Below are 23,711 nucleotides of genomic sequence, written 5' to 3'. Positions count from 1 at the left end.
GCAGGGTGGCTCTCCCCTCCGCAGTGTCCCCTTCCCCACTCAGCTTGGCATCGTCAGCAAACGCCATCAGGGCACACTCGATCCATCACCCAGATCACTTATGAAGATACTGAACAGCGTTGGGCCCGATATCGATCCCTGGGGGACCTCACTTGTGACGGGTTGCCTGTTTGACAAGGAGCCATTTCCAGCACCCTCTGGGTGGGGCCTGTCAGCCAGTTCCCCACCCACCCACAGACCCCTTGTCTGGGCCGTAACACATCAGACTCTCCAGGAGGAGGCTGTGGGGAACCGTATCGAAAGTCTTGGAGAAATCCAGGCAGACGGTGCCCACTGCTCGCCCCAACACCTGCTTTGTTGTAGAAGGTGATCACGTTTGTCAAGTACAATTTGCCCTTGGTAAATCCCTGCTGGCTTTTCCCAGTCACGTCCTTCATTTGACTTGTAACAACCCCCAGGAGGCTGTGTTCCATAACTTTCCCAGGGACTGAAGTAAGACTGATGGGCCTATAACTCCCTGATTATTTTGTCAAATTTTTAATCTCCCCTCATTCTTTGGAGGGGTTTCTTGCAGGGATATTCCATTTCTGAGTTATTTAAGCTTGACGAACTCTGGCTAGCTGTATGCTGATAATACAGCAGTCCTCATGCTTCACACTTCAAGCACTCATGATCATGTTTACTGCCCTCTGTATTCTGATTGCAAAGACAAACTTCTTTTTCTGCCTCTTAATTTGAGTTTGTTTTTTCTCAGTTAAAGCATAAACTGATGCTATAAATCCAAGATGGTTCTTGATGTCATCTTAAAACAAACATTGCCCTTCCTGGGATAGGGCCATACTAGGAATACATAACCCAGGTACTTTAGTGAACTGAGTGTTCTAGCTGAAATTTTTAATGTGTTCACTAATAAAATGAAAACATGCATCTAACTGGGGTAAACAGAGTTTAGTACTCTTCACTATTTTCACTAGTGATCTTGATGGAACAGAGTAGGCTTACCAAATGTGCAGCTGACACTAAACTGGGAAAGGCTGTAACCACACTGGAAAGAAGGATTCTAATCCAAACTCATCTTGACAGACTGGAGAAATAGTCTGGAAAACAGGAGGGAGTGAAGACAGTCCAGAAGAGAATAATAAGATCTAGAATGAATGATCCTTGACAAAAAGGCTCAAAAAATTGCTGTTGTTCAGTTTACAGAGAAGATTTTGATGTGTAAAAGAAAGAAAAGAATCTGATCTTGCTCCAATCACAACGGACACAGAAAGGTAAGAGACTTAAAAGAAGGACATTCAGAGGAGATGCCTCGTACTAGAAAGGCTATGCAAGCATCAGTGAAAACCACAGAGTATTCAGAGAAGACGAGAATCTCAAGGAGCAGTATGAAAAGCCAGACTAGCTTTGGAAGTGCCTTAACTTCCAAAATGAGGAAAATCTGAAGAGCCTGCTCAGAGGTTGAGTGCAGAACGATCAAAGTCCCTGATGTCCCACTCATGGGCAAGTTTTATCATCTATTACTGACTGTCTGCAGGAAGGTACTGCAAGGAAGCTCAAGATTAAATACCTCTATCCCATTCACAGCTGTGCTGAACTCCATCCATCACAGCGCAGCAATCTCCACTTCAGGCCCTGTATTATGGGGAGCTAGAGGCTGCTGTTCTGACTAGTTATATCAGCAGAAAAATTCTCAGTATATATATATATCTATCTTGAAAAAAATCTTCTAGTTCTATCCAGTGAGTTTAATTTGTATTTCTCCAGCAGCTTGCTACTTGCTACTATTAAGTGACAGCTGTCCAGATGTTCATAAACAACAAGCTAGGACTCAAACAGAAACACTACTACAAGCATATGGGGAGGAAAAGAATAACTTTGTATCTGGCCAGTGTTAAGACAGCAGATAAGATAGCAGATTAAGATAAGAATTTAGTCAAAGTTAATGTGCCTGAAGTGCAATAGAACTGTTCTAATTCTGAAAAAGCTTTCATTTGCAAAAACTCATCTGAAAAAGAAGATGTGTAGCATTGTGCTGGCCTGTAAAAGTAAGCTGGATCATCAGGCTCAGGAACAGAGCTCAGCTATGTGGTTACCAATTACAATTTCTATGGCATCCTGGGGCTCTCTTGGAGCTCTCCCATCCCAGTTTGATCTTGCTTAATTTGTTACACCAGATCTCATCCCTGGTTGGCTTAATGGATGCAGTGTAGAGAGGGGGATAAAAATAAATCCAGATCCATAGTGGTAGGTAACAGCAGTCTCAGATGTCAAGGGACAGTGAGACCATCAACAACATCCTAAGACAAAAAGGGACTTAAAAAAAGTGAGAAATATTGCTATCCAGAAAAAGGTATTAAAAATGAAGCATCTGTGCTCTGAGTCATTATAGGCCCTTGACAGATGTGATCCTACCAGCCTCCCACTGTAGCTGCAAATAAAGACCCCTTCTCTTTCTTCTCTCCCGACAAGGATTAATGAGTACTTGGGATAGCTCTCAGACAAGCAAGCAAAGGCTGTGAACCTTTTCCAACACTGCAATTTATCTTGGGAAGACTATTCACATCACTTTTCCCTCCCTCCCCAGGCTGGATTATGCTCTGACCTAGCACATTAATCTCTCAAAATAAAATAATAATAATAGAAGAAGAAGGAAAAAAAGAGCTGGACAATTGCCAGAAATAAATTAATAACCATCTCAAATAGCCCTGCTGTGCAGGAACAAACTGCTCAACTCCCCTGCCACCCATGTTATTTGTAAGCAAAACTATTCCCAGTTTAGATATCCCCTTAAGTGCCCTGCCTGAGACTTCCAGCAATTAATGATAATACCTTGCATCTATATAGTGCCTTTCATCCCAACAGCTGCCAGAAAGTTTCTTTACCGAATGCAAATAAAACACATTGCTACATTTGCCACTGAAGTACAGACACTACTAAGTGGAGGAAGAGGCAGCATGACAGATCTGTAAGAGTAAAAAAATATGAAAAGGTGTTTCAAGAGAGAAAATCTAGTGAGAAAGTTTCAAAAGTTAGGCCTAGTCTACATATGATTTTATAAACATTTAAGTGTGTTAACCATTTAATTAAAATACTTCTCTACCTGTGGTTAGAACTGGTGCTGTCTTGCGGCATCGGTAGCTTCAATTTAATACTGATACATTTTTGACCAAAGTGGAAAGCCAAGGAGACAAGTACTTGCAATTTCTTTCCATTAAATTAAAAGATTTGGGATTCTTAAATATCTATTTACAGAGATTACTCAGAACAAAGTCAACCAGAAAAGACGTTATCTCACTGCTAGTACCTATTCCTTCTCAAGCAATGCTTACCTCTCTCTCTGGACTTTAATTACTTGGTGGTATTACTAAACCTTTGCTCAGGTCTGCGATGATTCAAAAACCAAAACTCACTACCCAGGTGACTTTCTGTCAAAGTTTTATAGATTTTATTATTTTTATTCTTCCACCCATATTTCACGATGCAAACATACTGTAAAGGTATCAGATTATCAAAGACAAATATCTGTACATCAAGGAAAGAGACTCTTACCTTTGACTTGACAGCTAGGATGATCTTAGGCAGGGCAACAACTAGGCATTTCAGTGCAATGGTGAGGTACTTCAGTACAAAGTCTGCGATCCCCACAATCCACATCAGGTCGAAGAAGTCCAGCCTCTCAAGGTTGGGTTTCAGAAATATAAGGCTGAAAGGCATGACACCAAGGCTCAAGTACCAAATGAGGAGAAGCTCACTTAAGCTTCTTGATACCAGCTGTATCCACTCCTGGCTAGAGATAGCCTAGAAACTCCACTGAACTTCAGCGAAGTTCTCAAGGGCAACAGGAATAAGACATGCAAATTAGTCTTGTGGTTCCTGTGGACCTCTTGACTCAGCCTGTTCTTGCCCATTTCTACTGAGGTCCCACTCTCAGAAAACAGGACACAAACATGTACAAACTCTGTTTTGGAAGCCTGCAATCTCCATAACCTGCAGTTCACACTGTGAAAGAGCCTTTGGCCTAATGACAGTGCCTTTAGCCCACAGGCTTGCTCGATCAGATCCGATTGGAAAAGCTTATCCTTTGAAGTCCAAGTCAGCAGTAGTTATGATTCCTTGGGGAAGTTGTGGTCAGGTCAAGACCACTAAGCTCCGAGGCGGGCTTGCCACGGGGGCAGCAGTATCTAAAGCTACTCGTGCCTGTGAAACAAACTGGTGACAAAGGAAGCACTGTATTCAAGACATGGCAGAAAGGTCAGAATTTCAGGTGTGTCATGCTCTGACAGCGGCCTGCCACTGTCTGAAGCAGAACAAGTGCTGGGCTGTGTTAATTAGCAACTCTTACCTGAACCAAAGATCCAAAAAGGTAGTGCCCCTTATGCAAGGCTACTGATTGGGCCGAACATTTGCTCTTTAAAGAAGGGGAGTTCATGACAGCAGAACTTCATATAGCAATGGTCAGGAGCTACTGCCCTGAGTGGCAATGAGCACTGGACCCTACTCAGACTGAAAAACCAGGATTTGTCTTCAGGATATTCACCTACTAAAGCCTCATGGTAGAAAGCAAAAACTTAACCAAAAAAATAAACCAACCAAACGTAAAATAACCAACCCAGAATGAAAAGCCTGAACATGAATTTAAAATACTCACAACACTGGCACAGCACAACAGGTAAAATTACACCCTAAAAACAGAAACAGAATCAGAGACTTTACTACTATTCATGCACTAGAAACAAGCAAATAGTAAATAAATCAGGAAATTAAATATAAGCCAGAAAGAAACAAAACCGAAGAAGCTATTCCTAATTTCACAAGCCTGCCTTGTGAATAGCCACAGGTCCCCACACAGCAAGCAGCAGATACACTAGCCCAAGCATGACGCAGCAGGCACCACTTCAACACTCACAGGAATGGGGCTTTTCAGTGAAGCTGCTGCCCAGTCTGTTCAGTGTTAATAAAAAACCATGCCCTAAACAGTCTGTAGGATGGCCCCAGTCTGCTGAAACCCCTTTATTTTAGATGATCTAGCTCTTATTTTAAACCAGTCCTATTCACGCTTTTAACCTTAACCACCTCCTTAGAGACACATTGTTTCCCCGTGGTACAAACACATTTCTTCTTAATGCTTTCACTCCTTTCTGACATACCTGTTTCTTCTCTTCCATTTTCTCCCACAAGCCCTACATGGAGTATCCCATGGCTTGCCATCTCACATTTGGACCCACACATACAAGCCTTCTCATCTCTCCCCCTTTCTAGAAGCATTTACAGACACAGCTTGCCACTGATCAAACCTAAATACATTAGGGGGAGTTCCAAAGGATACCAGGGTTGTGGGCAGACCTCGACTCTTCCACTGTATAGACAGTATTGGTGGGAAGAAGTGGGAAACAATTAAATAAATGACAGAAAAAACATACTCGAGCCATCTAGCCATAACCTCACTGATGCACTATGTATTTTCAGTCTGAAGTTTTAAGTCTCATTCAGTGGGACAAATAAAATTTTCATTGGGAAGATAATTTACACAGTTTTAGCTAATAATATAAAAACTACTTTCTCAAGTAACTAGGTTTGATATTGCTCCATTTCTTCCTGTTTATTCTATGAACATCCCCTTGCTTAAGTTCAGTATCTTTGGTTCCTATCTGTCATTTAATCTTTGCTTTATAATAAGCAGGGATAGTACTGAACCAAATCCATGGGTACTAACTCTTCCGTATTTGAGAATCAATTTAGTCAGAATTTGAAAGTGAAACCTGTCTTAATTACCTCACATACAAATGTTTCCAAGCCCTGAGGACACTGAAGTAAAACACTACTATTTCCTCGCCAGTTTATCTCCTGTAATAGACTTCAAGCTTGATAGACTGAGAAGAAAAAATAGCAAGAGCAAAATCAGTGGGTCAATTTCTTATCTACTTCCACCACCTGTTCTTTATGTTCAGTCACAGAAGTCAGGATGGAAATTCTCAAATCCCACTAGAAAAAAGTATCCACCCTGCATTGATACATAAGAAAATTGCAAGTGTACATGTTTCAAGCAGCAACACTATAGTATATCACCACACTCCGGCCCATTTAGACCCTGGTTATGTCATTTATTGATAGCAGCACAGCCAGCTGGTAGATGAGACACACACATACTTTTCCTCCACTGAAAGGCATTACGAAGATGTAACAAAGTCAACAGATACCTGAAGTATGCACACTTCCTCCACAAGTGTGGGGAAAAGAGGGCTTCCCTCTTTTTTCCCCTGCAATTATCACCTGCTTCCATCACATATTATACAATGTAAATTTTGCTCACCTGTTGTACAGCTGCTGAGAGCTGAATGTGTAAAGCAAGTACAAGGTGTTTCCAGTAAGAAAGGCCAGGATCCAGAAGACAACCAACACTGATCTCTTCTCCTGAGTAAGAAAAAGAAGCAGAGAAGATAAATTCAAAGTCTCAGGTGTTGCACTGAGCTTTCGACTGCTGAAAAATGCAAGATGAACCCAAGGGACACAAATACATAACTAAGTGTTCTGTAATTAGTTTATTTACATAGGACTAAGACTCAGATATAGGCTCTTAGGTAAAGACATATATAAACACAAGCAGAAATGGCTCTCACTCAGCCAACCTTTTCAAATAAAGTGACTTCGGGGAAATTAATTGAAATACACTTGTGACGATGACAGCCTTACTTGCAGAACTCAGTTTTCAAAACTGGGATCTTTCTTGGGACATCCGAATTCTCCCGATATTTAAAACACAGACTGACAAGCAGATTAAAAAAAAAAAGTTAGTTCCATATGTTGTCCTATAATTCTGAGCTGTCACCTGTTTGGAATGACACTTCATCAAAGGGGTGTTTTACAGATAGATCCACAGCCACTTAGAAGAAGGCTTATCTAAATCAAATATAACATAACCCATCACTACATGCAGCACATATGAATGTTATCTGAATGCATGGAGGTTCTAGAACATGCATTTTTGATTGAAGAAATAATTAAAGGTCAAAGAAGTGCAAATTTTGCATTTCAGAAGACATGGAACACTATAGATGGAAGCTGGATGGCAGAAGGTCTTGCCCTGGGTCTTGGCCCAGTGTAATTTTGGAGAGTAAATTTTACTCCTGGGAGGAAAAAAGCCAGCATTTTTCTTTGAGCTGATTTATTAAGAAATCAGCTCTTTGTAGCTATTCAACAGCCAGGGATGTAAGGTTGAGATTTAAAGCAGTTGGATTAAGGGGCACACTGCTGGAAAGACAGAGGTGCAAAGTGCAAGGCAGTAGCAATCTATTACATGATTGTGCAATTTATCTGTTCATTCAGCACTGTATCGCATTTATTACACTGCTGGTTGATATAAGTACACACTTGTGCCACCCATGTAAATGTTAAGAAAAAGCAATTCTACTCTTGTGCTTTTAGTGCTACTGAAGTATTGTGCTGACACTGAAGATCATAAGACCTGAAAAGATCTGCTGGTTTCTTTATATTCTAAGCATAATATCAACAGAGCATTATAAAGATGCTAACATGCAATATATCTACAGAATCCTTCAGCCGAACATCTCAAAACATTATCTAAATGCTAATAAATTAAAATCTCATCATTAACTAGTGAAATGGGTTTCAGCACCTCTGGTGTGCATAATAGGAAACTAAGGCGCAGAGAAGTGCTTGAAGACGCACTGCCCGTGAGTGGCAGAGCCAGAAGCAGATTACAATATCCCTGACCTTTCCTCTCTTTGTTTTATTATGCCACACTTTCACAAAAGAGCAGGATAGAAACTGTGGGAGAGCATCAGTGGGGAGAAGTAGGAAGAGGAAGTGAGGATTATGGAACGGTACTTTATTCTGACAGATCTGTATGCATATAATGGCATTCAGCCCTACACTGTAAAAGGAAGTTCAACACAGACACTGCTTTGTACACAAAGAGCGATGCTGCCTGGGAACATAAAAGAGTCAGATGCTGTACTCACCTTCAGAGCAACCTGCTCTCGGAGCGCTGAGTTGGCGTATGCGAATGTGCTGGCCATACCAATGCACACGGCAATCCCTGCAGGGAAAGACACTCACAGTGTGTAAGGCTTCAGTCCTAAGCCATCTGATGTCACCATCACAAGCTTAGAAAAAAACTGAGTGGGTGATATTCTGGATGCACTGGGAATTAAAATATACAGGTGACTAAGGGAGATCTTGACTCATATAAAGTTCAAAATCAAGCTAAATTAAAATGAAGCTACTGCAGTGAGCACTGGCCACTCAGCCCAATACAGACACTCTGTCCTAATGCCAGGTTCTGTGCTAAAGGAGAATGAAGTGCTGCAAGCTGTGGCTGCATTGTGCAAACAGAACTCAGCTAGATGACAATATAATAGCAGTTCAGAAGCTCATGGAGGACAGGCACACTGTCAAAGCCACACAGAATATCAGGTCCAAAGAGAGAGATGTTGCAGACATGAATCAATACCTGGTTTTGGGAATACTGGCAGAGCTGTAAGCGGACTAAACTCAAGCATTATTGGCTTCCCTGTGATGATGACTGCAGTATACTACTCCCAGAATGAGTAAGGGTCCTCAGACATGCCACACATACAATTAGTAAGAGGAGGATTACATGAATAGGTTTTACATGACCACTGAGGGCCTGAAATACCCAGGTACCATTAAAGAACCCTGAATAGACATATTCTTTAGGGAACTTTGAAGATCTTGACAGTAAGACACAACTGCTGACACTGTTTGGCTTGATTTCACAACTACCATCCCTCCAGCTATCCCCTGAACCCTTCTGTGCTACACAGAAGCCTTTGCTGGTCACTAGTCTAAGCTCTCCCCATTTCTCCTAGAGAGAGGTCTGAGGGAGAAGCCTTGGAAACATCCTCATCCCCTACAGAAATGTCAAGGACAGATTAGGAAAAGGAACAGAACTGGTCTCCCACAGGTCAGGAGAGGAAACAGATGGGACTGACACAGATGAAAACAGCTTGGACTGAACAGTGGGCTGAATTTATCAGATGCATTATCCCATGCATTTGAATATGTCCCCTTCATGCTAGACTACCTCTAGACACTGTCATGCAGATAAATCTACCAGACACCACAGCATGATAAAGCTTCCTAACCACTCTCTAACACACTTACAATCTAAAAAGGATAGATGCTTACCAAGCTTGTGCTGGAAACAAACTTTAGCCAGGAGGATCAAGATGAAGGGAAGTCCCTTCTGCAGCCAACCTATCACAGCTTTTAACTCTGAAAGAGCTGGGGCTGCAGTTCCAGCTTGGTCGTCACTGCCTTCCTCAGCATGCCCGTGGCGGTCGCCTCCTGCCATATGCAGAAGAGATGAACCCCTGTGATGGCCATGGTGGAAATGATGGGATGACTGCCGGTGGTGAAATGGGGCTCCTTCTGTGCGGCTGGTCCCTTCCTCCCGTGGAGCTGGCATCTGAATGAATACTTCCCCACCTCCTGCTGAAGAGCCCAGAACCAAACCAGACTGGAACGGCGTGGCTGTGATGGTGCCCGATGGGATACCTGCCAGGCCTGAGAACAGCTGTTGTGGCGAGGAAGCTTCAGCCTTCAGACTTTCAAAAACTCCGCTTTCATCCACGCTGGTTTCAGAACTGACTGTTTGGCTCCGGTTTCTGCAGTGGACAGAGAACAGAGAAAGGTGATTAAACAAAAATGAGTGCCACAGAACTTCTCAGTCTTTTAGCCCAATCCTGACTGTAGTCATTTAAGAGTTCTCACACACAATCAGAATACCTAGGTCTTCAGATGACAGATGCTCTTCCCTCTATTTACTCTTGGAAAGTCACAGTTTCAGAACTAGAGGCCAGTAACCAGACTCCTGAGATAAGATCAGAGTACTTCTACAGAACTGATCAAAATTCACCAGCTCCTTCATCTAAGGAACAGAGTTCCCAAACACGCCCTTGACTTTTGGAGGAACCAACAAAATAACACATCCAATACCAAATTCAATGTCTTCTATAATGATTTTAATATTTAAAGAAAAACATACAAAACCTCATGTAACTTGACACAGCACAACCAAGACAGGTCACGCAGATTAATCAAGCTAACTCAAAGAAATGTCCTACCCCCAAAATTTTTTATTTAGGGATGATCACTACCTGATAATGCCAAGAGACAGAGTCAACTGGGAAGAGAAGCGTTAAGAGATGCTTGCGTGTCCCTAACCCAACACATATTATAAGTGAAGGATGATCTCATGGGTCAAGAGAAATTGTTTTATATTGATATTCTCAGCAAGTTGGACACGGATGTACCCAAATTACCGGGCACTGGACAGAATTAGATCTGGCACTGATTCTTTCCTGAGCCTGTTGGATTATAGCCAGATTCCAAAAAGAAACTCTTAAATATCTTCATCCTAATACCAAAAGAAAATAGGATTTCTTCACCTGAACTCAGTAGTGTGTACTGAAACAAATACATGTAAAGTTTAGATGATGGTAACAAGTAGAACAATCATCAGGCAGTAAACACCTGGCAGACAGCAAATACCTCTCTAACTTGCAAAAGGAGAGTAAAGAATAAATAAAGCTCAGCAAGAGGCAAAGCCCACAAATAAAGCATGTTGCAGAGCTTCAGTCTCTCTTGATTTTAATCCTTGGAGATCTCCAACTTTAGAAATAGTGGTCACAAGCTGAGACAGCACACACAGGAACACACAGGGCCCTTAACCCTCTCTCTCCCATGGGTTCACAAGCCTCCCCAGGCATCTTACAGGGCGCAGAGCACTGTCTTTCATCTCACTCTGGAGAGAGCTTCAAACCTCGCTGGGCATACCTTGCCACTAAGTAAACTCCTAATAAGGCTTTTTATAGCTACACCCCATTCCCAATGTCTCTCCACAGGCTCCAGCAAGGAATCAAGTCAACAAGACACTGCACACCTCTTTTTGGTTCAAAATATTTGTCAACCAGGTCTTGGATTTTACACCTAACATTACAATTCAGGGATGTATACACAAGACTGGGACATAATGTGACAGTACTTACGTCTGGGAACATAACAAACAAATTGGGTGGAACCCAGTGTTGCAGATAAAGACACAACTATTGTTTGGAACAATACTACCAGGATACATGACCATGCTTTCAGCAGGAAGGAATTAATCAGAGACATATTTAAAAACAAATGAACAAGGATGAAATTGTGAGTCTGCTGAAGTTAACAAAGTGAAGACCAGTGGCAACAGCATTTCATTCTACAGTTAGAAAACCCTCAGCCTATGTTACTGAGAGTATGTACTTACCCTGTTAAAAACCAGAAGCATATATAAAAACCAACTGACATTACTCTGCTTATCTTTTGCACTCAATAATAGACACCTATCATGAACATATTTTAACCATTCAAGCAGATCCTGAAGCACCTTACAAGTTTGCACAGACTGAGAGAGCTCTACATTGCAGATGAGAGGGCCTATACAACATCTTGTGTGCCTCTCAAGCTCCAGCCTTGCCTGCTGATATAAAACCCACAGACTGTGCTGAGGCTTGGGCAGCAACATGCAGAAAAAGTTGAAGATGGCTTTCTTTTCCCCGGAAACTAAGGATGGTACCATGCTAGAAGTGGTCACGACATCAAGGTCCACCTCTATTTGCAAAACTACTAAGAAATATTTAGTAACGATCTTTTACTTACAATCTCAGTTCAGCCAGAACAATGAAAGTTGTTAGTTCCATCTTTGTCTGAGAGTAATTAGATTAGTTTCTTTAGAAAAAAAAAAAAAAAGTCAAGCTCTAACCCTGGGAAAGCACAAGGGAACGTTTAGTACCAGAACAACAACAGCAGCAAGCCTCCCTTGCTGATGTTATAATTAAGAAATGAATTAAGAGCTATTCTGCTTCTAAATATTCACATACATGAAGCTAGATACAGATTCTGGGATGATGTAAAGATCACCCAAACTCTTTATAAAATACTAAGTCATTGCAGTTGGGAGCTTCAGACCAGCAGACTTTTTAAACACTTTAATATCAGAAGTATAAAGGGCCCCCGTTCGTACAGATTGATCCTTTCAGATTGATAGCACTCAGCATCCCCACGGGGCTCTGCCACGAATTGCTCTTCTAGAGCTCCAAAACACCCTGCCTATGCTAAGCCAACTGTCTCCATATGCGCCATACCACATCATGAACCCTCAAACACTGTAGCTGGTTGCTGTCAGTAACTGACATGAAGGGGAGAAGTAAATCTGTCTCCATACTCTCTAATCCTGAGCAGAAAGCCTGGCCACACTACCTGCACAGGAAATACTCGCTTTTCTCAATTTTGAGCTTTCATCTTGTAAAACACACCATACCCTTAAGTCAGAATATTCCCCTCTGGAGAGGAAAAAAGAAGGAAAAAGATTTACCTTTCAGGAGGAACGTTGTCAGTGTTGCTGCTATGCCGTCTCTGCATTTTCCTCAAAACCTTAAAACACAACACGCTCAACATTAACGTTGTAGATCAACAGATCCCAGTGTGACTACTAACAAAAGCCCACAGAGTCAGAGGGTTGTGAAACCCATTCAGCTAGTGACATGGCTGGCATAAATCATTTGCTTCTCTGAAAGAGCACCTCAGGCTTTCCTTCCTGTCTTCTTGCGAAGAAACAACTTTCAACTGGCAAATGGAAGCACACGTACACAGGTCTCCAAGCAGGGCAGGAACTAGTGAGCTCCTCTTTGGCAGTGTGTGGCAGTCACATAGAGCCTACAGCTGTGAGACGACATGTTCTGATAAAGAACATCAGGACAACGAAGAGAGGAGCTCTTGATGTGACATGTGAGTCGGCATATGCTCTCTGGACATGAAATGCAGCCTTCTTCTGAAGAAAATTGCTTTGTAAAGCAAAACTGAGAGAGAGGGAAAAAAGAAAATGTATAAACATCTGTTGTGAAAAAATACAATCAGATTCTTTTAAATAAGTAAACTGTTCCTTTTAGACCACAAAAACGCCATGAGCAAACTCTGCACAGTGGTCATAAATAATATGCATGTATGCAAAAGGTCACATGTTCCTGCTCCACTCATTCTGGAATTGTCAGCATAAATAAAGTAAGGTCTGGAGCAGGAAATGAAAAGTCATTGAAACTGTATTACAAAATAATCTCGGTTGGAAAAGCCCTTGAAGCTCCTCCAGTCCAACCATGAACCTCACCCTGACCGTTCCCAACCCCACCAGATCCCTCAGCGCTGGCTCAGCCCGACTCTTCAACCCCTCCAGGGATGGGGACTCCCCCCCTGCCCTGGGCAGCCCATTCCAACGCCCAACAGCCCCTTCTGCACAGAAATCCTTCCTCAGAGCCAGTATATTTTCAGGACCTTTGTCTAGAAAAAGGAGAGAAGTTCTTCAGTTACTTAAATCTCTGTTTCCAAGTGCCTAATTTTAAGGGAACAACCTCAAACACATTACACCTTTTCAAAATAAAGTTAATTCAAAAGTAAAGAAGAACACATAATCATCACCATCATCAAGGCACAGCACAGAGTACCTGGCAAACAGATGTACACTGCTTAATGTTATATTAGTTATATAAACCTGTGGAATGGGTTATTTTAACAAGTGATTTGTCCAGGTTCCCACAGGCATTTCACAGAAGATTTAGAGAGATATCCTTCAAATACAGAAGTCTGATCCTACTCAGCCCTAGACTCCAATAGCTATATAATAAATAATGGATATAAATTTATAAATGTATATACATTTATACATAAATGTATATAACAAAATGTAAAAGGCTCTAAATACTTTTGAGCACCTAAAGTTAACTTCATATTGCATGAATATATGTAAATAAATGTGTAGCCCTACACATACAGAATATATGTAAATAAATGTGTGCCTTCTGTAAAGGCACAATGGCTCTGAGAACATTTCCCAGCTGTCTGTAGGCAAAGATATGGTACCTGAGAAGTAGAAAATACAGAATTTTTTTTCCCCCTATATTTTCACCTTTTCATTCATATTCTATACTTTCAGTGACTCACTAGCCCATGCAGAAGTGCATTAAATTCAAATGTTATCCCTTAATAAAGCCCAAATCATGCAGTTCACAGTGCATAAACAGACAGTTGTGTTTACCACATACATCTGCCCAGAAGACAAGTTACAAAACAATGAAAGCAGAAAGGGTATTTCAGTTAAATCACACAGGTAACTGTACTGAACGTGTAACAAGATGAGATTAAAAAAAGTTAACATTTACAAAAAAGAGAAAGACTCTTGGTTTGTAACATCCTGCCTTGAAGAACCCCATCAAGTTGGCTGAACTGAGACAACACTGGATTTGAGTCATCACTGACAGAGAACACGGAGGTTTTAATATGAGATGCCAACATCCCCTTGACAGTTAATATAAATACACAAATATCTATCTAAATTAATTTTGAAATAATCATATATGTCAGGAAAAACACAGCTTTTAACACATTTTATAGAGAGGATGCAGAAAGCCATCATAAGTACCAGAAATCTAATTCTAACCAAAATTTTCTGTTACCTTAAATTACCAACAGTCTCTTAACTACAAATTTAGTCTTGTTACTCCCAGCAGGTTTTTGATCTCTAGCTACACATTTCAATCTGTGTTGGGTTTTACAGGAATTAGTTTTATAAGGATGTGTAAGTTTTATACATTAAAAAAGATGTATTAGTTTGTTGTTTGTTTTTTTTTTTTTTTCCCCAGATTCTTAAAGCTGCATTTGTAGTAACAACACTTAATACTCCAGGAATCTTTTACACTTTCCCTGCAGTAAATGTTATTGAATTCTAACCTGACAGTATCTCTGTTAACTTAATAGATAACATTATTCTCTTTTTAACGAAAACAGTAATTATGACATGATGAAAAGGCCAAGACAGGCTGACCTATGTAGGCAGAGCTGTCCTACCTGAACAACTTTGGGATCACGGCTTATAAAGAAACCTGTCCATCTTCCCATACTACAAGCTGAGCGCTAGAGTCAGTGTGGAGATAACTTTGACACTTGGAAAAACCTCTACTCTCTTCTAGACCACTAGAAGTCTACTAGATTGCAATGGGGTGAAATCATGTTTCCAAAATGATGTATGGGGAGATGCTTTTTCTTTCGGCATCAACCATGAAGGGGACAGTGACATGAGTGCCAAGTACTAAAGATGCGGGACTTCATGAGATATAATCATCTGTTGTGCACAGAGTCCTAAAGATTTAAGATAAATTTAAGTGGACTTTGTTCCAAAAGACACCTGGCTTCAATACCAATTGGTTCTGCCTTTTCCAGATTAGGGCTTTTCCTCTTGCAACGCTTGGACATTTTTTATCAGTACCTGAACAAAAGGTTTAATCAGAGGTGCAAGGTGCCACGATGGCAGAGAGAGAAGCTCAAGAAGGTGGAGACATCTCATACACGGAGTCCTTCAGATAATCCAAGGTGCTCCAAAATTCAAACTCATCACAGGTCCTTCAAGCTGAATGATTGCAAAGCGCCTGGACCACAGTGCTGAGACCAGCGCATCTGTAAGAAGCACACGCACAGAGTCATTTTCATCACAGCACAGCGAGTTTCACCTCCTCATCTCCTTGGGAAAGACAGAGAGAAGCAGGAACCCTTGGGGCTTGAGCCCCCGCACGCGTGCACGATCCAACGAGGCCGTTTTCCTCCGGGATTGGCACCTGCAGCCCTGCTCAGGGCACGGGCACTCCCTGGGCGCCTGCTGGGCTGTACTCTGCCTTCGCCTGTACACACGCCCTCACCCGCACGGGCGTGCGTTATAAGTAAATACCTGCATCAGTGTATTTCTATACAGGCGCACACATATGCAGCTATACATCTATAAATACAGCTACAGACACATATATACATATACACACAGTCATAGGTGGGGCATTTTTTTTTCCCATTAGGTCGGGGAAGGAGATTCCCGCCGGACGCCCCGGAGAGGGCGGGAGCAAACGGGGCCTAAGGAGCAAGCCGGGCCTGGGGAGCCGCCCGCCCGGCCCGGCCCGGCCCCGCCGCGGCCCCCGGTACCTACCCGTGCGGCCGCGGAGCTGAGCGCCGCCCCCGGCCGCCCCCCGCGCACGCACCGCCGCGGCTTCCGCCTCCCCCGCCCCGCGGCCGGCGGAAGCGGTTGGGCCGCGCTCCCTGCGCGGGAGGCCGGGCCCGGGGGCAGCGCGCCCGCCCGCCCATCCTCCGCCGGGGCCGGTGATGCCGGTGCTGGGGCAGCGCTGCCCCCGCCGTTCCTCTCGCTCCCTGCGGCGGGCGAGCGCGGCGGCGGCGGCGGCGGCGGCGGGGGGCTGAGGGCCCAGCCCGGGGCCGCGCCGCCATGGTGCCCTGGGGAGCGGTGCTGTGGCGGCGGCTGCTGAGGAAGCGCTGGGTGCTCGGCGTCGTCTTCGGGCTCTCCCTCGTCTACTTCCTCACCAGCACCTTCAAGCAGGTCAGTGCCCGCCCCGGAGCCCCGTCCCGCCGGCGGGAGGTGCGGGCCGGGTTAGATCATGCCTTATCCCCGGGTAACTGCTGGCCTTCAGGTGCTGTTGCTGAGCTCCTGGGATACGTTGCCGTAAGAATTACCTCGTAATTATTAAATGAAGACGGGAGTTAAAAAAAAGTCACGTCAGGTACTCTGTGACAGCAGTGGTGTTTTGAACCAAGACTGGAAAAAAAGGCTCGAAGGGACTGTTGTAACAGCTCTTGTGGACTATAATTCTGCTAGCAAAGGATTTACAAAAGAGAAATATTGCGCCTATAGTTGTTTAATATAATATACGCTACTTCTGTGGTTGTAGTGACCGAGTTTGGGTGTGTTAGTTGATCCCTCAGTGCATACCCCCGTTTTACTGGGTTATGTTGCTTTCCTGCCGTGTGTAGCAAAAAGTAAGTTACCGCATGTAGTGTGTTGCTTACGCCGTTGCCACTGGAGTTTCCTGTGCTGTGTAGTTCACAACTACCAGGCGTTTTTAATTGTGGGGAAAGCGCATGGGCTGGAATGGCAGAAGGAACTTGTATGTTTAGTTGCATAACTGTCTTTCCTTGCAGGAAGAGAGGACAGTGAGAGATCGAAATCTCCTCCAAGTGCAAGAGCACGAGCAGCCGATCATGTGGAAGGTGAAGTTCAGTTCGGGAAACAGCAGTCAGCTGAGTAACCAGTGCAGGAATTCTGTGCAGGGGAAGCTCCTCATTACAGATGAACTGGGTATACTTGATACTAAGAATTTACTCCGCGTATTGCAGTGCTGAATGCTGCTTTGCCTGTCTGGTTGTTGATGGCACTTCTACGTAACAACTGCTCCTTATTGAAGTGTTCTTACTGCACAACCTCAGCAGCTGGTGCTTCATCCCAGGCTGGGTTCATTTTGCCGTGGCTGCAGACACAGCTGATGTGATCTGTGCACAGCAGGCTTGGGTCCAGCTAGGCTTGGCTCAGGCACAGGACCTTAGCACAGCTGTACTATTTCTAGGGCTACCAAGGCTTCTAGTTACCTTTGCACCGAGCTCAGACGTTCGGTCCTGCTCAGTTTAGTGAGGTCCCTGCTGAGCTGTCTCCCTGCAGTGTGTTCCTACTGTCAGGCACGTTAGGGAGAGTAATCAGGGACACCTGACGGGCCTTGTGTGGAGGCAGCTCAGGACGGGCACAACTGCTGCGCTGTCACAGTTAACAACCTCAGCTGACCCTTGTAGACCCAAGGACGTTTCTTGTAGATTCTCAGATAAACCACTTGTTTAAGCATATGGAGCCTCTCCTGCCCTGCACGTATGCTTCCCCAGTGTGTGTGTTGCACAGGTACTAGACCTTCCTTGACCAGAGACCAAGGCTGTAGAAAACCCACCATGCCTTCTGTGATTAGCATCAGTGTTAAATTTAGCCCTGCCTGAATTATGCTTACTGCTGATTCACTGAGGTATCTCAAATCACAGAGATTTTTCCCAGTCTGACACTGTGATGGTACAGTTTACATAAGGACATATGCTGTGATTCTATACTACTAAGGATTCTGCCTAACAATTAATATTACAGCTATCCTACGGGGATACATCTAAGACTCTTTATACTGTACTGTAAAGAGAGTTATCCATAGACCAAAGAAAATGTCATACTTTTTCCAGTCTAATCATCACCAGCTGCTTTTCCACTTCCAATCACAACAATGAATTATGCCAAAAAGAAATCAGAACTTAAATATTCTGCATTTTAAATACTCGTACTGTATATACAGCATATTAGAGTAGGTACATAATAGTTGTGCAGATAACACCAGGCTCTTATGCAACTCATCTCTATGTCCAAGTGTTATTTCAAAGAATTGCTAGTTAGGGCTTAAATTAGAGGGATCATCATGTACCAAATAATAAATAAACCTGTTCTTAAGTAATGTGATTCTTACCATGGATTTCTATGGAACCTACAACCAAGTACGTCTTGCAAGTTGTTACTACTCTTTCTGTTTTTCAGGCTACATCTGTGAGAGGAAGGACCTCCTGGTGAATGGCTGTTGTAACGTCAATGTGGCCAGTACAAAGCTGTACAGCTGCGACAGCTGCCTTCCCAATGGCTGCTGCAGTGTGTATGAGTACTGCGTTTCCTGTTGCCTGCAGCCCAGCAAGGTGTGTAGACTTTCTCCTGCTTTTCAGGTGTTCTGAGCTGCTCAGGCTCCTCTGTGGCTAAAAGTACTTGTTTGTGAGGAGCTTTTTTCTTAGAGGGACAGTTGTGTTTCCTGGAAGGACGAGGAAAGCCTGCAAGGACCATATGGCAAGCTCTAAATAAGGTTTTAAAAAAATCTCACCTTTGAGAGGAAATGCTGGGAGCCTTGCAGAATGTTTCAGCTACAGGGAAGTTGCATTTGCTGAAGGGAGATGACTGCAGAAGAGCTAATCCAGCCAGAAGCAGTTTTGTATTCTGTTGGCTTCTCTAGATGCTCTTGCTACTGCTGGGGTTCTGTGATGTGTTAACCTTTCAGTGCTTGCTAGAAATTCTAAGTGGAGTTGCTTGCTATTCCTCTGATACTTGAGCTGTGTGGGTTAAGGTGGACTTTGATCGCTCCTTGTTGATGTATGATGTTGTTTTTTTGTTTCGTCTTCATTTTTGCTAACCATTTTAGCAACATCTTCTGGAACGCTTCTTGAACCGGGCAGCTATTGCTTTCCAAAACCTCTTCATGGCAGTGGAAGATCACTTTGAGTTGTGTCTGGCAAAATGTAGGACTTCATCACAGGTAAGAAAGCGCTCTTGGAAAATGGGACTTAGGTCCCATGTATGGCTGGTCTGTTGTGCTTGCACACACAGAGGCATCTTCATAAATGCTAAGATACGTCTGAGAGCTAATCTGAAGGTCATCCTCTGATTTGTAAGGTGAAATAGTAACATCAGCAGTAAATGAAGGGCAAAGTGCATATTTAGGGCAAGATGAGTTGTATACTCTCTTTAGAAAAGAGGTACTTAACTAAAAAGAGACTAGCTGAGTTCAGTGACTAGTGAAGATCTCATAAGGATGAAAACAGTGAGAGTTGTTGTAGTAGCTTCACAATGCTACTTATTTTATGGTATGTTTTCAGACTTGCCATATGCTGACAATCATCTGCACAGTAACTCAAAAAGTATGTTTGCTTTTTAAGAACAGAGGTGAAATTCTGTTACCCATGTGGTTTTATTAGAAGTTTTTGTCTAAGCAAGCATTGGCCCTCTTAGAAAGTGCTGTTGGAGATGTCATGCAGCTTGAGTATTTAATATAGCAATAGGGATGGATTGCAAAAAAAGGACATAGTTCCAAATGTCTCCAAAGTTGGGGTTTTTTTTTTGACCCATGGTATCTGAACTCTAGCTTTATCAAGAAAAATGCACACATCTCAAGTATCAACTTTATTGTGCCTTGCTTACTTGGGACATTTGATGATACTGCCTAAGCATACACAACTTTTTTGTTGTATATTGAATCTGTTCGCACCTACTTGGGTAGACTTCTGAAAAGAAGGTTCTGGGTATGGTTCAACATTAAAGAGCTGTAATACAGCAACTGTCTTTTATATGTTGCAAGTGCAGTGTTGTTTGACTCCAGATGATTCGCTAATGTGTAGAAGAATTTGGGAAATGTTTTCCATATCCATAAATGCTCTGGGTTTTGGCCCTCAGCGAAGGGGTGTATTATTTCAATATGTGTGTATTCCTAAAGCTTCTCCTCCTCTTCCTGACAGAGTGTGCAACATGAAAACACCTATAGAGATCCAATTGCAAAATACTGCTATGGCGAATATCCCCCAGAGCTTCTGCCTGTTTGAAAGCTGCATGATCTAAGCAACAAAGGGAAGGAACTGCAGACTAGAATCTAAAAGAGCAAGACAACAGCTGTTGCTTTACAAGAGCCTCGGTGTAAATGGCTGATATTGTTTCTGGGGACAAGCCCAGAGGTGTACAGTGTAAGGGAGGGATGTAAATTCTCTGGGATTGAATCTTGCTTTCTTCAGTTTGTTACGCGCCTGCTTTAGAGTACTAGTACATTCTTTGAGTACTTTCTCTAAATTTTAGGATGCACAGAGTCAATCTAGGCTATAAAACATTGTAGGAAAAATATCTAATGTAGCTTTGCAGCTATACATGGAGGTTCGATTGTGTCTCTGTAGTCCAGAGGCTTTCCAGAGTGATAGTAATAATTGGAGGATTTTTGCTTTTAAAGAGTAAAGCATGCCTGTTGTGCTTCTCTCTCTGGAGCACTTCTTGACATGCATGGTGTACACTACATATGTAATTATGAATTATTTATTCATTTTATATGGATTACTAGCTGAAAGTATTGATGCTTTGCATAGCTAGTTGTTGATGCCTTTCAGTTCCTGTTTTATTATGTCAGGTAGAAAGGATGTTTTAGATCCTGACTAAAATTGGTTGGTTTTTTTCCTCCTTGGTCTAAAGGAATTGTATTTGGATTCATCACTATAGTGCTTAGTGAGTTTAAAGCATTCAGAACTCCAATGGAGTTGTTATTCTGTCAAAAGTCCCATAACATGTAAGAAGAGCAGGGATCTGCCTAGGATGGGATGTTTTTTGTCTGTAGGCGCTTTCCTTGTTACTCTGCGACAGTTTCCTCGAAGAGGAGTCTTGTAAACAGCTCTCTGCTAGTCCACTTTCTGACAGGGAGCACTGAAGACTTATTTGCTTGAACTTGTTCAGGCCATGGTAATTCAAATGTACTTCACTCCTGGTTGTGCAAAAGGTGGGAGTTGTTTTAGGATTTCAGTTTAATGATGTCCTTGTACATGAAGTAATTAAAATGTCAGAACATGGCGCAAGCCCTCCTCTGAGGACAACTGTGTTGCATGAGTTCAGTTAAACAGTCATGATGATTTTGATTTGCTGTTTGACATACTCATTACTCTGGAATTTTGGTCTGATCAGAATGGTACTAGAACAGGGTTGGTTATCCCACCATTTCTCCTAGCTCTCAAATTTGCAATTTAAACTGTGTCCCTCTTAAGGCCTCACAACACAGAAAAGATGGGTAGAGAACCTGTAAAATGCTGGCTAAATCTGTACTTCCCCTGCAAGTCGCTGGACGAAGTCCAAGCACTAGTTCTTTTCTATATGCAGAGACTCATTTCTCTTGATTTTACCTCATCCGCTTGCTCCATGAATCTGACTTTGTATACGTTTGTTTAAACTGATACTTCCTATTCCCTGACTGAAATAAAACAATCTACAGAGGCTTTAAAAAAACCCCACCAAACAACAAAAATCCCAAGGACAGTGGTGGAGTATCTTAGTGCAAAAGATCTGTAGAATGCTATTGCAATTACTTACGATATAAACAAGAAGTAGTGTTTACCAGCCAGCTGATAAAATCTACTTGCAGTGTTTTCATTCTTCTTTCCCAGAAGTCATCAAGTGAGATAATGATTCCGTCAGCAGATTCTCTTGAAAATCTTGTTTTTCCAAAAGCCTAAAAGCTTTAGCATTAGTAGTTTATCCACTTGAAAATCTTGTCTCCCCTCTGCTGCCATCCTATGGCAACTTGCTGCAGCAGACATGACACAGTGTAAAGATGCAGTGTGAAATGCCGTCTTCAGAGGGTAGCAGAGGTTACTTCTCTTTTCAGTGTTAAACAGATTCGTCACCCCTGTTCCAGCACTTCATAACTGTTTTCCTCAGGGAAGGCCATCAGGTTGGTCTATGATCATTCCTGCTGAGATATATTCCAGCACTTTATGTTTTTGCACCATGACTGGTGAGATCAAGATACTGATGGCTTGCTCTTGCTTTCTTTTCCAACTTGATATTAATTCCTTAGCAGGTGATAGCACTGCTTGAAGCACTGATTAAGAAAATATAAGAACCAACCTAATTTGGACAACATTAGTGGGAATTCCTGGCCCCTTTCTCTCCTAGAAAAACAGGATGTGATCAGAAGTGCGTTGTGACCTCGGTCCATTCAGTGGGATGGAAACTGCATCCTCCCTCCCTGGTTGTTAAGATGTTCAACTAATGTCTATACTGTATGTTAAATCATTAAAAATTTATCTGTGTTCAAGATGCTACCTGTTTTCATGTCTTTCCTTGAACTACAAGGCAACTCTAACAAAATACAAGTTTGAAAAATGCAGTGGAGCAGAGAGACACTGTCTTGCATGCATGTAATAAAGGCAAGCAAGTAGAGGCAAACAGGAAATCTATTTCATTTCAAGAAAAGAGCATGTCTCTCAGTGGTGTACAGAAAGATCTGACCCTTTGCAAAAGCAGGGAAAGGAATGCAAATGATTGTTCCATGTTGTGAAGGTAGATCAGATCTGTGCTTCCTGGTACTACTCCGGTGTGGTTTAAGTGATGTCCATCCCTCTTTCAGAAAAGGCTGGCGATTCTGTGGTTGTCAGTGCCTGTCTTACGTCTCCTTTCTATTTGTCGGCTGTGAGACTCAGGTTGTTGACTTGTGTTTGGCAGCAGATTTAATGAGAGCACTTGATGGAGCGACCTGCTCTGCTTATCTGCACTGAGGTCAGTGCTGGGGATAATTGAATGGGTTGTGTACTCCTTGATTTCTGTAGTTTACAAGAATATTAATGCTAGTGAAAAATGGTAGCAGCTGACATCTAGTGAGGAACAGATACAGTATTTAGCTGTACCAAGCTGGAAGTGTTAATCTATGGTAGAAGGGCAAAGCAGTAACTGCCATCTTTGCTGAATTTAAACATGAGCCATTGGCCTTGAAAGAACCTGCTGTACTGCTCCATTGGGATGGTACATGGAGAACTGGATAAAAATTCTTATTGTGATGGGCTGGAGTTCTGAAAAGGCAAAAGCAGACTTTGGGCTTGAGGACAACACTAAACAGCTGATCATGGTTTGTGCATTCTCAGAATCTCACTCATCGTAGTGGGAATTCTTCACTGTCTCCTGTATGTGCTCAGGTTCTAATTGCTTGGAGAACTTTCTAATAAACTATATTAGGAGTCCATATCTGAATCTAAAGCACTAAGCACAGCAAATCCTAAACGTGTCATTGTTCTGATATGCTTTTAAAAAGTAAATTTTTTTTCTACTTCCCTTGTCATTTAGTTGGACAGGTTTAAGCTTTAGAATTTGTTCTGTCTTGTGCGAGTCACATAAACTGCAAACACACTGGATCCTTTTACCTACCCCCATAATGTGATATTTGTTCTTTAGTTTTTCTAGTAAAGGAGAGGTGGGGGAGGAGGTGAAAAGGAATTTTGTAGCTCAGCAAGTTCCA

At 42.6% G+C, this 23,711-nt stretch overlaps 2 protein-coding genes across 4 annotated transcripts in view; one reads left to right on the top strand and one right to left on the bottom strand.

The window, feature by feature from the left end:
• The window catches only part of RNFT2 (ring finger protein, transmembrane 2), a 32,520-nt gene extending 16,440 nt beyond the window's left edge, over positions 1-16,080 (bottom strand). Inside the window, exons 1-7 of the mRNA XM_074921596.1 lie at positions 16,040-16,080; positions 15,335-15,522; positions 12,395-12,878; positions 9,169-9,647; positions 7,980-8,056; positions 6,311-6,411; positions 3,550-3,703 (exon numbers count right to left, since the gene is read on the bottom strand). Coding sequence (XP_074777697.1) covers positions 3,550-3,703; positions 6,311-6,411; positions 7,980-8,056; positions 9,169-9,647; positions 12,395-12,477 — 894 coding nt within the window. The 5' untranslated portion in view covers positions 12,478-12,878; positions 15,335-15,522; positions 16,040-16,080. The remainder of the gene's footprint in view (positions 1-3,549; positions 3,704-6,310; positions 6,412-7,979; positions 8,057-9,168; positions 9,648-12,394; positions 12,879-15,334; positions 15,523-16,039) is intronic.
• Positions 16,081-16,098: 18 nt separating this feature from the next.
• SPRING1 (SREBF pathway regulator in golgi 1) lies at positions 16,099-22,521 on the top strand. 3 transcript variants are annotated; one of them, XM_074921597.1, is made up of 5 exons: positions 16,134-16,441; positions 17,041-17,197; positions 18,455-18,606; positions 19,101-19,214; positions 20,191-22,521. In XM_074921597.1, the coding sequence occupies exons 1-5, from the start codon at positions 16,331-16,333 to the stop codon at positions 20,272-20,274; spliced, it is 618 nt and encodes a 205-aa protein (XP_074777698.1). In that variant the 5' UTR covers positions 16,134-16,330; the 3' UTR covers positions 20,275-22,521. The 3 variants fall into 3 exon arrangements, with proteins under 3 accessions (XP_074777700.1, XP_074777699.1, XP_074777698.1); XM_074921598.1 differs by lacking the exons at positions 17,041-17,197; positions 18,455-18,606 and having other exon boundaries at positions 16,120-16,441; XM_074921599.1 differs by lacking the exons at positions 17,041-17,197; positions 18,455-18,606; positions 19,101-19,214 and having other exon boundaries at positions 16,099-16,441.
• Positions 22,522-23,711: the final 1,190 nt, after the last annotated feature.

Source organism: Athene noctua, chromosome 17, assembly GCF_965140245.1.
Source record: "Athene noctua chromosome 17, bAthNoc1.hap1.1, whole genome shotgun sequence".
In the NCBI taxonomy this organism is placed as follows: Eukaryota; Metazoa; Chordata; class Aves; order Strigiformes; family Strigidae; genus Athene; species Athene noctua.
The sequence above is the reverse complement of the archived record's forward strand: the minus strand, read 5'-3'. Positions and strand labels throughout refer to the sequence as shown.

Coding starts and splice junctions, on each gene's coding strand:
- SPRING1 (XM_074921597.1), top strand. CDS start 16,331: ATGGTGCCCTGGGGAGCGGTGCTGTGGCGGCGGCTGCTGAGGAAGCGC. Junction 16,442..17,040: donor TCACCAGCACCTTCAAGCAG/GTCAGTGCCCGC, acceptor CTTTCCTTGCAG/GAAGAGAGGACAGTGAGAGA. Junction 19,215..20,190: donor AATGTAGGACTTCATCACAG/GTAAGAAAGCGC, acceptor TCTTCCTGACAG/AGTGTGCAACATGAAAACAC.